This window comes from Cheilinus undulatus, linkage group 2 (genome assembly GCF_018320785.1).
Source record: "Cheilinus undulatus linkage group 2, ASM1832078v1, whole genome shotgun sequence".
NCBI classification, from domain to species: domain Eukaryota; kingdom Metazoa; phylum Chordata; class Actinopteri; order Labriformes; family Labridae; genus Cheilinus; species Cheilinus undulatus.
Window position 1 is genome coordinate 23,508,178 of NC_054866.1, and position 16,699 is coordinate 23,524,876.

General features: G+C 40.4%; 1 protein-coding gene across 3 annotated transcripts in view; it reads left to right on the plus strand.

The window, feature by feature from the left end:
• Positions 1 to 16,699, plus strand: part of hip1 (huntingtin interacting protein 1) — a 69,984-nt gene that overhangs the window by 18,609 nt on the left and 34,676 nt on the right. For all 3 annotated transcript variants that reach the window (XM_041803788.1, XM_041803797.1, XM_041803805.1), the window contains exons 2-4: positions 15,468 to 15,531; positions 16,157 to 16,299; positions 16,497 to 16,553. In XM_041803788.1, the coding sequence (XP_041659722.1) occupies positions 15,468 to 15,531; positions 16,157 to 16,299; positions 16,497 to 16,553 (264 nt within the window). The remainder of the gene's footprint in view (positions 1 to 15,467; positions 15,532 to 16,156; positions 16,300 to 16,496; positions 16,554 to 16,699) is intronic.

The window sequence follows — 16,699 nt, forward strand, 5'->3', positions numbered from 1 at the left end:
TAAGGTTGATCATGCCTCTTTCATTTTAGGGGAAAAAATGCTGAATGATGTGCATCAGTTCATAGAGAAGTGGACTTATCAATTGCTGGTTGTTCGATCCCTTATAAGCAGAGTCTGTACACACTGTTGATATTGGTGCAGATCAATACACAGACAGCTTCCCTTCTCTTCAACAATAATCTCAGAGCAGAGCCCTAGTATGTTTTGATGCTCTCCCTGCATGCGTCTCAGTACACCAGAAAAAGGCACACTAAAAAAAGGCCATCTTTTCCACCACCTTCCCCTCCTTAATGCCAGCCGGGCTCCCTTTCAAGAGGTGTGGAGTGACTGTTGTATGAGAGCGGATGTTCATGTCAGATGTGACGTTCTAAAACGGGCCTTAAACAAGCAACACAGAAGGCTCTGTTCACAGGACTGACCTTTTGGAAACGGGTGGAGTTACTTTTGGAAAAATGTTTGGGCCCAGAACACTTTTCCATCTATTATCTGATATTTGAATGCATTTGTAAAAAAGTGCCATTTTATAGCGTAGAATGGAAGTGTTTGTTTGTGTTCACTATACTGTGTGGTTAGGCAAGATTTCAGTTTCAAGTGTTTATTTTAGGATGAGCATGTTGAGCTACCAGGGTTGTAGTATTATTTTCTAGGAAATGTAATTCAAAGTCAAACCTCCCTTCATTTTAATGACTGTTTAATTTTTCTTTTCTAGTTTTTTCTTTTCTCTATTTCTTCAATTTGTCTTATTCTATTCCTTACTGTCTCTTGCTCTCTTTGGTTTTTATTGATCATTGCTGTCTTTCTATTCCTTTGTAAAGCACTTTGGACTACATGTCTGTGTATGAAAGGTGCTATACAAATAAATAAAGTTGAAGTTGAAGTTAACCCTTACTGTACTCACATATCGAAGGCAAGTATGCATACAAGGGATCAGTTATAAGCAGTTGGTAGTTTTTTATCCTATGACATTCTTGTTTTTGTGTACATTTCTAGTGATAACATAAATGGATCTAAATCATAATGATAATAAAGTGACAATGACATGAAAATTACACCAGTTGTTTCATAAAAGTTGTAAATATACAGTACTGTGCAGTAGGAATGGGCGATATCTTATCGTTTGCGATATACTGTGAAAAAAACTTTCCACAATGAGAAAACGGCATTCAACGATACTAACAATAAACTATGGTTGATGGCTAATGTGTCTGCGACAGTGTTGCCAGATACAACTGATAGTATCCAGCCCAAAACTTGTCCAAAAACCGCCTATGGTTTTTGTAATTGCACCGCAGAGTCAAGGTCAACATGGATGGATAGAACTCTAGAAAGTTAGCCCCATGATGAATGCTTAGTGCCCTACCTAAAACCTATGAACATGAGTGTAAAGGTTGAGTATTTTTGCTCCTTTGTTGTGGTTTTACCCACTTTCGGTTGTCTTACACCATCATTTTCACTCAGTCATTTTCTGACACCTCCACTCCACACAATATATTTAGAGCCAGAGAGCAGAGTGGCAAAGTTAGAATCTAGCTGGTACACAGTTTAGCATTTAGCAGTTAGATAATTTCCTCATGGGGCTGCATGGTTAGCACTGTTGCCTCACAACAAGAAGTTACCTGGTTTGAATCCTTTCCTGGTTTGAGGGCCTTTCTGAGTGATGTTCTCCCCATGCATACGTGGGTTCTGTTTATATTCTCCAGCTTCCTCCCACAGACCAAAATCATGCTTTTTAGGGTTAATTGGTGACTCTAAATCAGGTACATGAGTAGGTTGGACTGAATTTGGTCGGCATGAGTGTGAGCAGGCCTGGTTATGTCAGCCCTGTGATTGACTGGTGACCAGTCTGGGTGTATCCTGCCTCTCACCCAGTGACAGCTGGGATTGGCTCCAGGTCAGTGCAACCCAGGAAGGATGTTTGATTTCCTCAGGAGTTGGTGAAGACCTTAACAGAGCTTAAAGGAAGGCAAAAAATGGATAGATAATCGTCAGGGGCTAAAACATGACTCAGCAAATGACACATTTGTCCTGCGTCTGCTGTAGGTGTTAGTAGGCAACTTGTGTTAAACCAGGCTGAAGTTGTTGTGACTGCAATATGCTTAAAAGACTCAAATACTGTTTGATTAAGTTTGTTTTAAACACTTTTCCTTACTTTTCAAAGACTCAAAGATATAAAGAGCATTATAGAAAAAGCAAGGCTTATCACAACATGAGTCTGAAATGTGCAACTAGAGACAGGAAACCATCAAGATCATAAGATAGGTAAAACAGCAAAAGACATTTGTCAAACTAAATGGTAAGTGTTAATAAGGGATACATGATATTAGATTTGTACTGACTTCAGATAACAGATCTATGTCAGACTTCAGCTGATGTAGATCTGTTGGTCAAACCTGAAAGTCAACTATTATTTTGTACAATATATTGCATCTCCAGTGATAATAGACCTAAAGATTAGAACATCACCTTCCTGGTTCCATATTTTAAGCAGTGCCACTTTGGACATAGCAATACACATAGTCAAGTGCATCTTTTTCTTTTGTAATTAAGAGACAGAGCTATGAAAAATAAGTCCCAGCAGATTGATGAAAACAATGTTTTCCTTGAAAGTCACCTGGAAGAGACTGTCAGGAAATGTGAGAGGGATGAAGGAATGAAACGTTCGGCCTGACTGACCGTCTCGGGCACTGTTTCGGTCGACTGAGCTAGGTTTTCAGCCAGAGGGGGGCTGGAATAGGGCATTTTTCAGCAGGCAGGCAGGAAATGGGCAGTGCAGGGTGTGCCAAGACAGGAAGCCTGACTGAGTGCCTCTATCCCAACCACCACCACCTCCTTCTCTGCCACCAGTAACTCCTCCCCCAGCACATCAGCCAAGATGACCATTACTTCCCCGCTGTACCTCAGCATTACAACATTACTGCATTCACATACAGCTGTGTAGATGCTGTTTTCAGTCAACCAGTCCTCCCTGGTTGTTTTCCTCTACTAAACACTACCATGATTGAGTAGCTGGTCTCATCTGTAGAGTTAACATTAAAACTACCATTTTATTTAACCTCAGTGGAGAAACTCAACTGACATCGAACATTAAACAAGATGACTATCTTTTATTTATGTTAATTAGGGTAGGTGTTTGAAATAAGGTGATATGTAAGAAATGTGCAATTTTGTGCTTTCTTTTTCAATTACTGTGTGGAAAATCTGCTCAATTTAATGCAATGTTGGTTAATCAGAGCATGATTTGTTAAATATAACAGAAAATGGAAATAGATTCCTCTTTGGATCACTGAAAATATTGCAGAAACATTGGAAAACCTACAGATTGCTGTGCCTTGTCTTGTATCATTTGGCTTCATGGCCTAAAATTAGCTCAGAGCTCTTCAGACTAAAGGCTTTATGATTCAACACTTACACTGGAAGTTAACATTAAGCTTTTCTCTTCGTAAGAAGATTGACACCAAACCAAGTTAGAATTGCTGTTTGAATACGAAGCTTAGAAGACTTGCTGACTATGAAGAGTCCTCCCAGCTCACTGTCATCCTCCCTCCAGACCTAAAGGACTTGGGCCATATAATTACTCTGCTCTTACTGAGATTAATAACTCCTCTCCGGCACTAAATCATCAGGGTCCTACAAGGATTCCTCCTCCGCCTCCTTGACCATGAGAATTTAAATCCAGTGAGAACAAGTGTTTCCGAATTTACTCTGTCCCCTTTTCATTTTGGCTCTGCTGAGGTTTTCCACAGTCACTTTCTCAAGATTGAACAGTACTGACTGTGGGTTTGTTCCGCCAATAATTTTGACTTAAATTGTGCCACAGCTGAGATAAAAATAGCCAAGAGAGCTGTCTTTCTCTGCAGCCATATTTGAGTGACCACTTGGGGTTGAAATATCTCTAGAGTTATCAAGGAAATGGATTGACGAAGGTGTGCTTTACTCATATTTTCTTGAGTATTGCTCAGAAGAGATGCAAGGACAGTGTGGAAGTGAGTCAGATGTTCTGATAAGGGATGGAAATTTTCAAGCTAATTAACAACTTGAAATATGTGGCTTATGTTCACAATAACATCACAATATAGTAAGTGATGACTGGTTTATTTTGACAATAAAAGTATTATGCTAGTTGAATGACCTAACAAGGTTAAGTGCAGGGCTGATGTATTTTTCACTTCACACTTTTTTCTCTTAACTTTGGAAATAGTCTCTTTGTGGTCTTTTCTTGCTGCTGTCAATGTCTTTAACCAGACTTCTTGTTACTGTTGTGATCATTGATGTCACAATATTAACAATGCAACATGCTTCCTCAAGGAACCCTGCGAGAGTAAAGAGCTGGTCTACTGTCCCATGACCAGGATGGAATCTGCATTTTTCCTCCTGAATCTCAGGTTCAACCATAGGACGGAGCCTTCTTTCCAGCATCCTAGAGTACACTTTTCCTGGGAGGCTGAGTAGTGTGAAATCCTGATACTTGGAACACACCCTCTGGTACCCTTTTTTAAAAATGGGAACCATCACCCCAGCCTGCCATTCCACAGGCACTGTCCCAGACCTCCGTGTGACATTGCAGAGGCGTGTCAGCCATGACAGCCAAACAATATCCAGTGCCTTCAGCATCTCGGGTCGAATCTTATCTATACCTGGCGCATCTGAGATGCACAAGAAGTTCTTCCAGAGGTGGGAGTTAAAGACCTCACTTACAGGGGCTTCTACCAGACATTCCCAGTTCACCTGCACTACACATTTAAGTTTACCGGGTCTGTCCGGCAGCCTCTACACCATCTGATCCAACTCACCACCAGTTGGTGAACAATTGACAGCTCTGCTCCTCTCTTCACCTGAGTGTCCAAAACACACGGCCACATATCTGACGAAACAACAACAAAGTCTATCATCGATCTTTGGTCTAGGGTGCTCTGGTCCCAAGTGCACTTATGAGCATCCTTGTGTTGGTGATGGTGTTCGTTATGGACAGTCCATGACTAGCACAGGAGTCCAATAACAAAGCACCGCTCTGGTTCAGATTAGGCAGGCTGTGCCTCCCAATCACCCCCCTCCAGGTGTCTCCGTCATTGCCCACATGGGTGCTGAAGTCTCCCAGTATGACAGTTGAGTTCCCAGGAGGCATCCTTTACAGGACATCACTCAGAGACTCCAAGAAGGCCTGGCACTCTGAATTGCTGTTAGGCACATATGCCCCCACAGCAGTCAAAGCTTTCCTCCACCCGGTGTCCATATTCCGGGCAAGGTGACTCCATACCATTGGCTCTGCTTCATGAGGGCTGTTTTGATTCGTTGTGCCTAGTTAACACAGTGGAGGCAGCCATTAGTGACAGCATTCAGTCCAAGCAAACGCAACTCTGTATTACATGGGTCATACAAAAGCGTCACTCATTCAGGTAACGACAGACAAACATACTCATTCATCTGGACCCTCCCCTGGGACCAATTTGCCTTGCCATGGTAGGGAGAACCTACCATGGGCATTAAGCCCCCAACAACATTGCTCCCGTGTTCACTGGGACACACAAACTCCCCACCATAATATGGTGGCAATTCTCTGAGGAGTCCTGTCTCTTTCTTCAGTCCATCCAAGATCCAAACTGCAACATTAATTTTTAAATAAACCTGCATTATTGATTCTGTTTTACTTTTTTTGTTTAACTTGGGTCTCAATTTGTCATTGAAGAAACTGGTGGGTCCTGAGGCTAGACCAGAAACCACTGCTCTATATTGTAGCCAGTCATCATCTTGTGTTGAATATCACTGCTTACATATTGGTATTTTGACTAGCAATGACTGTGACTGCACTTTAACAGCTTTTTTTTTTCTGCAAAATTACACTGGTTTACATTCAGGCAGTAGAGCAGGGACAGGCCCATTAACCATAGCCCCATTGAGTGATGTTTGACTGCCTTACAGCTTAGACACTACATTTAATCAGAAATGTGGGGCTGTATTGGGAAAATACTAATCAGTATGCCTTTGTTTCTCTAAAATATTAGTTACTGGTAGCAGCCATAGCATACATGCATGGTGGCAGTCTAGTGCATGGGGGTTTAATGTGTAGGTTGCAGCTTTAGAGCACCACAAAGTAGTTCCAGGTGAAGCCAAGTTGACCTCATTTTGTGATACTGAGTCCTGATATCAGATCTCTTGTGTTTATGCTGCATTCGATTGTACTCGGAACTCAGATAAATCCGTCCTCCAAATTGGAAAAGTGCCCTTGAGCTTGGGACTCCGACTCGGGAATTCGGGTAGGATCCAAGCAGCCTGAGTCGGTCAGAATGACATAGCAAAATAGCGTTGCACACCGTGAGAGTCACTTTCTCCTCAACTTTTACTTTCATGTGTCGTCTAATTTAGCATTTGTGTAACTACAGTACAGGCCTCTGCACAGCTCGCTTTGATGCCTGTATAAGTTCAATGATGCATGCAGGATTCCCCTCGCTGATGCATTCAAGTCATACTTACAGCATATGACGTTTCTCTTTCTCTTTCTCCCTCAAGTGGCTAATATATTTCCCCAACAGTGATTTTTGATCCTCGTAAAACATCAAAACAAACATCAGCTTACTGCAGCCGGCCATGTCTTCCGGGCTTATGCAATGAAATGCATTTACCTTGGAAGTCAGAATTTCCGACCTGGATCTTTCCAAGTTCTGAGTACAATCGAACGCAGCATAAGTACCTGATCTTGTGCAATAGGCAGTCATCATAACGTTTCTCATACTTGAATTGAAATACTTCTATTGTTGAATGATGGCTGTTTCATTTAGCGGGCAGAAGATGCTTCCTCTCTCTGGGCTCTGTGCACTGACCCTTCAGTGGACACAGCCAGGCTATGATCAGCATATCAATGCCCTGCTTTCTACAGAAGGGCTGATTAAGGGTTGCCAGGCCTGACTTAACATGCTTTCAACACTGTATCAATAACACTTTGTTCGTAAGCAAAGCTGTGAAGAAAACAAAGATGTTTCTGTAGATACCAAAGGATTTCTGTGTTCATGTGGAAGATAATTATTTAAACCCTTACCATACTTGCCAGGTAAAGTATTAAAAGTAATGGAAAGATGAAAGGGTTGTGGAATCGTACAGGAAAGCATCTGTGCTGCTGTGGATACTATGACGTAGGTTTCTTTCCAACTGAGTCTGTTCAGTAAAGACTCTGTAGCAGCTTATGTTCCATCTGAATCATCAGAATTACCTACTTCTTACCTGTGATTTAATTTTTTATCATTTCAGTATGTCAGCTGGTCTGTATAGTTGCATTGCAAGGAGCCAATAGGCCATTGATGCATCGATGCCAGCGGCCAATGCCAGGAGTCCTAGGCAGCTGGCACTCTCATTCAACCAAACACAAAGTACAAAGTCTCACTGTGGGCTAATTGGGTCATCCTCATGTGGGAACCAGTGGCACAGGGAGTTTCTCAGTCATGCTTTGATTTTTGTGTTTGAGTGACAGGAGGTAAAACAGCAGCAGTATGACATGGCATGACAATCTTTAAAAAGATGGTTTCAAAGGGATGAGCTTGCTTTTTGTGAGATCTGTATGCATCGCTTACTAAAACAACAGCTGATATCATACATAAGATTATGAATAGGCATCCTGACTGAAGGACCACTGATAAATCATAACAACTACATTTTTTTTCTCTGAAAAAAGAGCAGCCAGGTTAGTGAGAGGAATTAGCACATATATTACTTCCCCTCTCTTAAAAAACAAATCGGCAGATGCTATAACATTGAAAGAATGTAATTGAAAAAAATGAGAAAGTGTAGGGAAGGACCAAGTATTTGTTTTGTTAAAATTGCTAATAGTGTAAATCAAGTCAGTATGTTTGTGTGAAAAGATGTCAGCTGCATGTAAATAGCAGCACCTTGCCAAAAATGCCTTTCACATCAAAAACAATAAATAACAAGCAAAGTTAATATGAGTGGGAATCAGCTCCTAAATTTGCAGTTTTGAATGGGAAAATTAAACTTGTAGGCTTGTATTTATGCATACAGTCATGCTCACAATGTTTGGCACAAGCATTAGAATGGCATCGGGAGTAAATGGACAAAACATTTTTTTATACCTGATGCATATTATAATTAACCTGACACGCTAGATGGATTTGTTTCACACATCCATCTGGGAAAGCTTCAATAGGAAACATCTGAGAGAAGGCAGAGGCTTTGAAAAAAACTCTTCAGTGTGATTGGGTGAACGTTCTGTCTGTCACATCTCTACAGGCCAAACAGAGCAACAAAATGTGACATAGCCACTATCAAGCTGCACGTGCGCAGCTAGTGAGGAATAACGCACATGGCAACTATAGACATGAAAGTACTTGACTTTTGTCGTGTTTGAAAAGAAAACAATTTACTGCTGTTTTTTGTTCTTCTTTCAACGAAGAAATGTCAAGTTCTAAAAAAATTGGCGCTTTAGCAGCATCCACACTAATCTCTTCCTCCATAGCTGCACCAGCTCTTGCTGCTGCTTGTTTACATCACAACTCTGCTGCACCTGAAAGCACTGCCCCTCATCGCTGATTGGTCCTGTCACTTTCTAACCGGGTCCAAACGGTTCAGATGGGAGCTTTGTAAGATGGATTCGCCAGTGAAAAACAAGGAAACTGGCGTATCCATCTGCTTTGCAAGATTATATTATAATAGTATTATTTTAAATCCAGTAATTAATTTCCTTTAATTGCTTGTTTTTAAAAGTGTTGAGTTCATCAGTTTGATAAATGCATTTGATGCAGATGTTGTAAAATCAAGTGTTTCATAATCAGGATCTCAATACCTATCAATATAATTGTGATTATGTTTTTTGCCATAGTAGAGCAGCCTTAATGTTTAATTTTGCTGTGTAGGTATTTGTTTTAAAAAGTCTTTTCAGTGGTACTAAATAAGGAAATTACTATGGTATGTTAACTGTTATAAACACTGATATCTTTGATAGTACTGGAGGCAGACTAGATCTTTTATCAGGAGCTGTAAAATCGGTTTTCTCAGCATGAAGGAAACAGAAAGCAGGTACAATTATGTCCTTAGTCATAGTCTCTTTTTATTTCAGCTCTTTCTACACAGTGTGGACAGGACAGTATAAGCCCTGCTGGGTTTGACCTTTATAGTACAGACTCATACACACACCCAGAGCCAGAGTCTTGGCTTGGGTTAGCTGCTGATGCAACAGGACAGGTGTTGCCTCTGTGACCATGTTTAATCAACATCCTGCATGTTTAATGACAGGAGAGGGAGTGTAGTCAGTGATCTTCTGTGGTGTTTCCTCATCATCTTCAGGATTACAAGCTGAACACAGATGGATAAATGTGGAAGTTAATGTGAGATATGTCGAAACCTCAACCAGCTCTTCATTCCTCCTCCCTCCAGAGTGTCACTGGAAAATTAGATTTTAGTGAACACAAAACTCGTGTTCCTCGATTTGCTCAAGCTGCTAATGATTACACAGTGGTTGTATTTTCTGCCCAGTGTTGTGAGTAGGAGGTAGGTTATTGTTTAGTCTGTTAAGGCAAGACAGGAGCTCAATAATGCGGATTGTTTTTTCTCTGATCTTGACTTTGTCTGTGCTTTCAGCTGGTATTTGAACAGTAATTTTTTTTAGAATAAAATAGTTAGTCACCTGAATTTAAAGACACTTTATATTCAAAAGAGTCAGTGGCACCTATGATTCTATTAAAGTACACTGTGATGATCCAGTAGCCGTGTACAATTAAGAATAACATCATCCATGTCTTGTCTATGTCTGCTGGACAACTAAAACTACCACCTAGTAGTTAATAGCCTCTGTGAGGTTTCCAGTTGGTGGACAATGAAAGTATAGTTACAGGTTATGAAGAAGGACTGGGTTGGTTTCTGTGGAAGTGTGATTCATATGCTGTATATTTCATAAACAAGGGCCAACCACGATTACCATGACTTTTGACCTCTAAAATCTAATCAGTTCATCCTTAAGTCAGAGTAGACATTCATGCAAAGTTAGAAGAAAATTATTCTAAGCTTTCCAAAGATATCAGGTTCACAAGAATTATTTGGAAAGCAAGGGGTTAAACCAAGTGTGGTGACTTTTGACTTATGAGGGGTTTACCTTTGACATATGAGCTCCAGAATTTAATGGGTTTAATCCTTGAGTCAGGTTTAACATTGGTGCCAAATTTGAATAAAGTTTTCTTTAAGTGTTTTAAAGAGATAATTGACAAACTGAACCAAGTTATCAGACCCCTCAGTGATTTGATAACTTTAAGAGGTTGAGTTTGTCTTATTTAACTGACATTGATACCAATACTTTTGAGCTGTTTCCCCTTCTTCCCTCCCCACACATCCTGGCCCTCCCCACTTCATCCAGTGGCTCTTTTAGTGAACTTCCTGTACTGACAGCTCATATACTGGAAGAGGAGGAGCCAACTCAGGACATCTGTGGGAAGTGAGATTTTGAAACAGTCCTCCACTCCTCTACTGAAACTAGCTGACACTCTCCAGGTCACGATACCTTGCAAGTGATAGTGACAAAATGCATGGGGGATTTTAAAGATTAAAATAAGTTTCTGAGTTGAGGTGCTGGGATGAAAATGTTATGGTTACATTTTCCTTTCCTGCAATGTGATAGGCCAGCTTGTTTGAAAAGCCATCTGAAACAGCTTAAACACTAGCTGCCTTTAAAGGAATGCTAACTGCCTATTTCTTTTTTTTTTAAATTTTATCACACAGTGTTTTCATGTCTTCACACACCCTTGATCGATTACATATTGCATATAATCATGTGTATATATTTGTTAAGGACTTTGATATTTCTAAAACAGTTGCATAATTAAAATTATAATTTAGTACATACAGAAATGGTCCAAGATGATAAAGCACCCTAACTTTGGGGGTTTCTTGACATTTTTACTTTGACAAGGCTAACAGTTTAATTTTTTAAGCAAAATGTCTCCCCATTTACATAAGAAATTCACATTGCACTGCTTGATATTCATGGTCCTCATAAGTTATGTTCCTGTGAGTTGGTAATCCATCAAGGAAACTCCTTTGGTTCCACAGTGTAAAGCGGGGATGTCAAACTCCTGGCCCGTGGACCACTTCTAGCCCACCAGCAGGTGCCATCCTGCCCGCAAGATATTTGGGGAAAAAGAGAGAAATATATATATAAATTATATATATAAATATATATAAATTACTAACATAGGTGTTTAAAATACAAATTTCACTCATTTTTGGTTGACCGTTGAGGTCAGCCTTACACATGGCAATGTCTGTGTCTGAGTGAGTATGTCTGTCTGTCAGTATCTGAGTGAGTGCCGCTTTTGTATGAGCCATATAATACAGAGTTGCGTTTGCTTGGACTGAATGCTGTCACTAATGGCTGCCTCCACTGTGTTAACTAGGCATTAGTTAACATCATTTATGTATGGCTGATCCATACAGAGTTGCTCTATGGGCGGGGTTTACTCGTGCTGAAAGTCATTTAATGGCTGCCTCCACTCCTCTAAATACTCAGATACAGCTTTAGCTTCTGTTTAACCAGAACTGGGCCACATTTCTGTATGACAAAGAATAAAACAACCCTATAAGCTTTTTCATGTTTCAGGGAAAAATGTTTTTTTACTCCTCTACTGACCTGCTTTGGCATAACTATGTGATAATTGAGGGGGAAAAGGTAACTTGTTGTGTGAATGCTTGTAGACTAGCCTAACGTTAGCTCTGCCGTAGCCAGACCAACACATTTCTTCATCACAATTAGTGGTGAGAGCAACACGGAGAGCTTTCTGCAAAAGAAAATGAAGATGCTGCTCTTCTGCCCCCTGCTTTGGCATGACAGTGTGATAGTTATGGGGGGAGGGTTAGTTGTATATAACTAATGAGTTGTTGTGTCCCAGCTAAGGACTAGCAGGCCTGTCATTAGCTGACCGAGCCTCAGCGGAGCTTCTGTCTGAACCAGACAACATGTCTGAATCCAAACGTGCAGAGAGCAACACTGAAAGCTTTCTGTGACAGAAAAAATTTTCTCTCTTCACTCCTGGTCTGTATCGGCATGACTTTCTGATCATGGTGGTGGGCTCATCCCGTTTACTAAGTTACCTGCGTTAGCTGTTAGCTTGGATGTTGCGGTAGGACCGCTGCTGTGTTCTCCAACCTAGGCGCAGTTCTTGTTGAAATCAGGGCACAGAGCCACAGCCACAGCTTGTCTTGTGCAGAGGAAGACTTCTTGCTCTTTTCCAGTAGCTCCTCACACAGAAGGAGACAGAGAGAGAGAGAGTGCAACATGTAGGCCTAGGTTTTTACATTTCAGTAACCACTCATTATACCTTTGGCTAAAAATAATAAACTACTAACAATCATGACAACATCACTCTGCCAGAGCACACATTTTAGTCAGGCATTTCAACAACCATCCCAGATAATTGCTGTCAGCCATATAATAGGTTTTATCTAGTCTCGTTCATGATCTATCTATAATTTTAGCAAAGCGATGCAGTAAATGAGTTAAATATGGTACACTGAACACACCTCTTTAGAGCAGAGAGGAACAGCCTAAAAAAGACACACAGCAGCACATCCGCTTCATCACCTCAGCTCCACAAACACATGGTTCAAAAAGAAAGGCTGACACAGACTGCATGTTTTTTAAGACTGAAGGAGATGGATTGATTCATGATTTATTAGGGGTGCACCGATTGCAATTTTCTGGCCGATCACCGATCTTTAAAAATCCTGACCTGCCGATTCTGATTTTGGCCGATACCGATTTTTATTTTTTTTTTATAACTGACAGCATACACCTTCAATGTTCCAATCTTATTTTATTGAATAACATTGAACAGTACCTGTGAAACAATACAAACTTGTTTTAACTGCACATGAGGTAGTTCTCTCAAATATAAATGAAACGTTTAAAGCATTGCTGTCCAAACTACTAGATTATATCAGTTCCTTTAGTCTTTCATTTTTCACATTTTAGTAGGTAGAGGCATATGAAACCGATCTTATCCACCAATCTTATTTACAAGGATCGGCCGATCGCCGATCTCCTAAAATTAAGGAAATCAGCACCAATACCGATTTTGGCCAATCGATCGGTGCACCCCTACGATTTATTAGTTGTATACTACATTACATACATCTCTGTGTGAAAGCCCTGTGCACACTTACACATTGAAAATGCGATTTGGGACACACTATTAGCTTTATGAAGTTGCTAGCATAGCTTTAAAACAGCTTTTCTCCTAAATATCTGCTGTAATTTGTGCTGTGCAAAATGTTGCCATTTGAAAATACTTAATATTGGAAGAATATTTGACCTGCTTTACTGCAGCCTGCTTGTCACATTAGCTCCATATAGTTGCTAACAGAGCTTCGCAGGCCCTGAGTGGCTAATCTGGAGAACCAGCAGAATTCCCAGTGGGTCAGGCTGCTTAAAGGGCCGTAAGGGCCTGTTATAGTAAATATTTAATATAGTTTCCACTCGCAAGGAATGGTCACAAACTCTTTCTTATCTGAGTAGCGTTTTCCCTCTCAACTTCTCTCTCTCTTTCTGCGGCCCTATCTCTTTCTGAATCTCTCGACATCTCTGTATCCCTCTCGAGCTGACAGCCAATTTGCTCCATCAGTAGGTCTGTCTGTGTCCATCTGACTTACAACATAAGCATAACATTAGTGCCTTAAAAATGGTAAATCCCTCCGCCCAGTAAAAGTCAAGAGGATAAGATAAAGGAAAGGATCGATAAAAAACGGCGCTGAAAAGGTTAGATTAAAAAACACTGACATGTTTTAGATGCTGACATGCGTCAAACTTATTCCCTTACAAAAGTTAGAACAAGCTCACAGCTCATTTGAAACATGCTAGGTGGAGATGACTCAGGTAAGCTCGCAGTACCAGATGTGCAACATAAAACACAGTTTATACAACCCACATCAAAGTTCAAATCAATTCAGTGAATAATGTGGTGTCAACTCCAGGTAAATAGTAACCATGTTATAATATGAACTAAGTGTGAAATATAAGCTGCTGCACCTTAAACAATACTCCTGACTATCAGAAGAAGAGCCACCTCTACTAAGAGAAAGGGCACGAGGATGCTAGCTAATGTTTGTATTTATAAAGAGCAGCCTACAGTCTCTACCTGCTCCTTATGAAAAGTGCTCTGTAAAAAAACATACTAATCCAGCGCCACATAAATAAAACTGACGAGGACATATCAACAAAAAATATCTTTAAACTATAAAACTTGACCATGTCATACAAAATATAGTAATCCCATAGTAAAACGCAATTATGACATTATAATAAATATGAGAACATTTTTAAACCTTAGCAGTAGTTCCAGGACTGCGTTTTAAGCCTAGTGTAATTGTTACTGTCAACAAGGCACCAATGAGCTGTTTCTCCAGTGTGTAAACTACTACACATCAAATAATTTAAAATATTATACGTTTTTATACCAAACCCTAAAAGGGACCTTTTTCTGCTTTTAAAATTTGTAATTGTAGACAAGTGTTATAATCAATGCACTTAATCCACAATTAAATAACTCCTGTAAAGTGTGAACTATAATGGGCTTGTCTGAACCATGAACATGAGTCCCACTCCTTCAAAACAGCTTTTATAGCATAGTTGATGGTTCATTTTTCTTAAACTGCATTTTTTCCCCACTTTGAAAAAAAGCATTCACCCCAAAAAATTTACAATTAGGAATGAGCACAGAGGAACGTCAAGGTCGGTGTTGTGGCCTCAGAAGCAGCTAACACAGAGTATCACTTCTGGTGGCTTTATTTCAGTCTGTTTATCAGACAGTAGTATGATGTCTTAAAGTTTTGATCAAAGTCTAAAACTTAACTGTGTCTGTTCAGAAGCTGCATGTATAACTGGGAGGTTGAGATGCTTCTCTGGTGTTTCTGTAATGGAGGTTAGATGATACTTGAATTTGAGCTGATGTTGGAAAGTGTTCAGCTCAGCATGGCCAACATTCCTGAGTAGATTTCAGAGCACACACGCATACTATCCTGATCCACACATGAGCAATAGTCAGTGCTGCTTCTTTTGAGTCTTTATGCCCTATGCCAACTGTGATCTCAATGATTGGCTCCTTAAACCAATACTGAGCAATGTGATGGCATATGTGTCACATCATGAGACAGGTGTTTACCTCTGCAGAGCTCCTGAAAAGCGGAGAGGATTTCAGCCCTCTCAGCTCCTGCCTTGAATATCAACTCTGTAGAAAGTGGGTCATTCAACCTTTAACAGATTCACTTCTGCTTCTCATTCCCCAGGTGGTTAAGAAGGAAAAAGCGACTTTCTGAAAAGGTGGAAGGGTGCCAAAGTTTAAAATGAAACACTTCACACTTGATGTTTTCTTGTATTTTCTCTCTGTAAGCGCTGTGATAAAGGCTGTGGGCTGATATGTGGTCTCTCTTCTCTTCCTCTTTCTCCCTCTCCTCTGCTCATCCTCTCCCTCTCCTCTGCTTCACAGGCTGTCAGCATCAATAAGGCCATCAACACACAGGAGGTCGCTGTCAAAGAGAAGCATGCCAGGAATATCCTCATATTGTCTGTGTGTGAGCATGCACAAGGAAAGGAAGTGTGTTTGTCCTCTTTTTGGTGTGTGTTTGTGTAAAGCTGTTCCCCCATAGCTGGAGGGTTATTTAAGTGCATGAAGAAAACAACAAACTTAGTGTAACCTCATCATCTATGCGTGGCTCTGCTGCTGAGCTAATTTAGTCTTGTGTGAGACAAAGCAGACTGCAGCTGTTCAGAGTCTGAGGAGTTTGTTAACAACAAAAAAAATATTGGTCTGGTTGTTTAATTTTATGAAGAGCTTTTACTGATTTTACAGACTGATGCAAATGTGGCCATTATTGTGTAATCTGCTGTAAAAACAATGTAGTTTAACTGTGTTGTTTTCAAGCAGGCTGTGTTTTATTGTCAATAGCCTAAGGGGATTTCCGGCCTGCAAGTGTCCTTTTGCACCAGGAAAAACAACAATTTTTAGTCAAGTTGTGATGGAACTTTCTAATTAAATAGCTAGGAAATATTTTGACATTATGTGTTTTTGCATTGCTTTTGGTCAAGAAAGAGACTACTCTTAAGTTTTGCATCCCTCTCAAGCAATCAGAGATACACAACTCTAAGATGAGCTATTATCCTTGACCATCCCATCACCCTGCATCTTGGGTACCCATCATGAGAAAGGCGCCCACACCTTTTGGGCAGCAGTCAACCGGCTTCCTCTGTCCAGCAACGCCGTGCTCTGCTGGAAGTTTTGCCACGTCTTTCACAAGCTGCTGCGAGACGGGCATCCAAACGTATGCAAAAACATCTTCTTTCTTGTTATATTCAGCCTATAACCCTGTACACTTTAAGTGAGTGATTTATTCTTCAGCTTATGTCACACGTAATCTACATTTAGGGAATAAAACCCCAAAAAGTGCTGTTTCATGAAGTGTTCTCCCCCTCCTTGCCTGGTCCCCTTCCTCTTTGTTTCCTCGTGCTATCCCTGCAGGTGATAAAAGACTCCATGAGGAATAAGGCTGATCTAACCGATATGAGCAGGATGTGGGTAAGTACACAAATTATCATTTTTATCTGGTCATGTAACAACTTGTAGTCATGAGTTCAAACCACTGCAACTTAATGACCTACTTCTTTATTCTGCTTTTTATTCTGAAACAGTGATTTACAAATCTAGTCTTTATCTTTATTCTT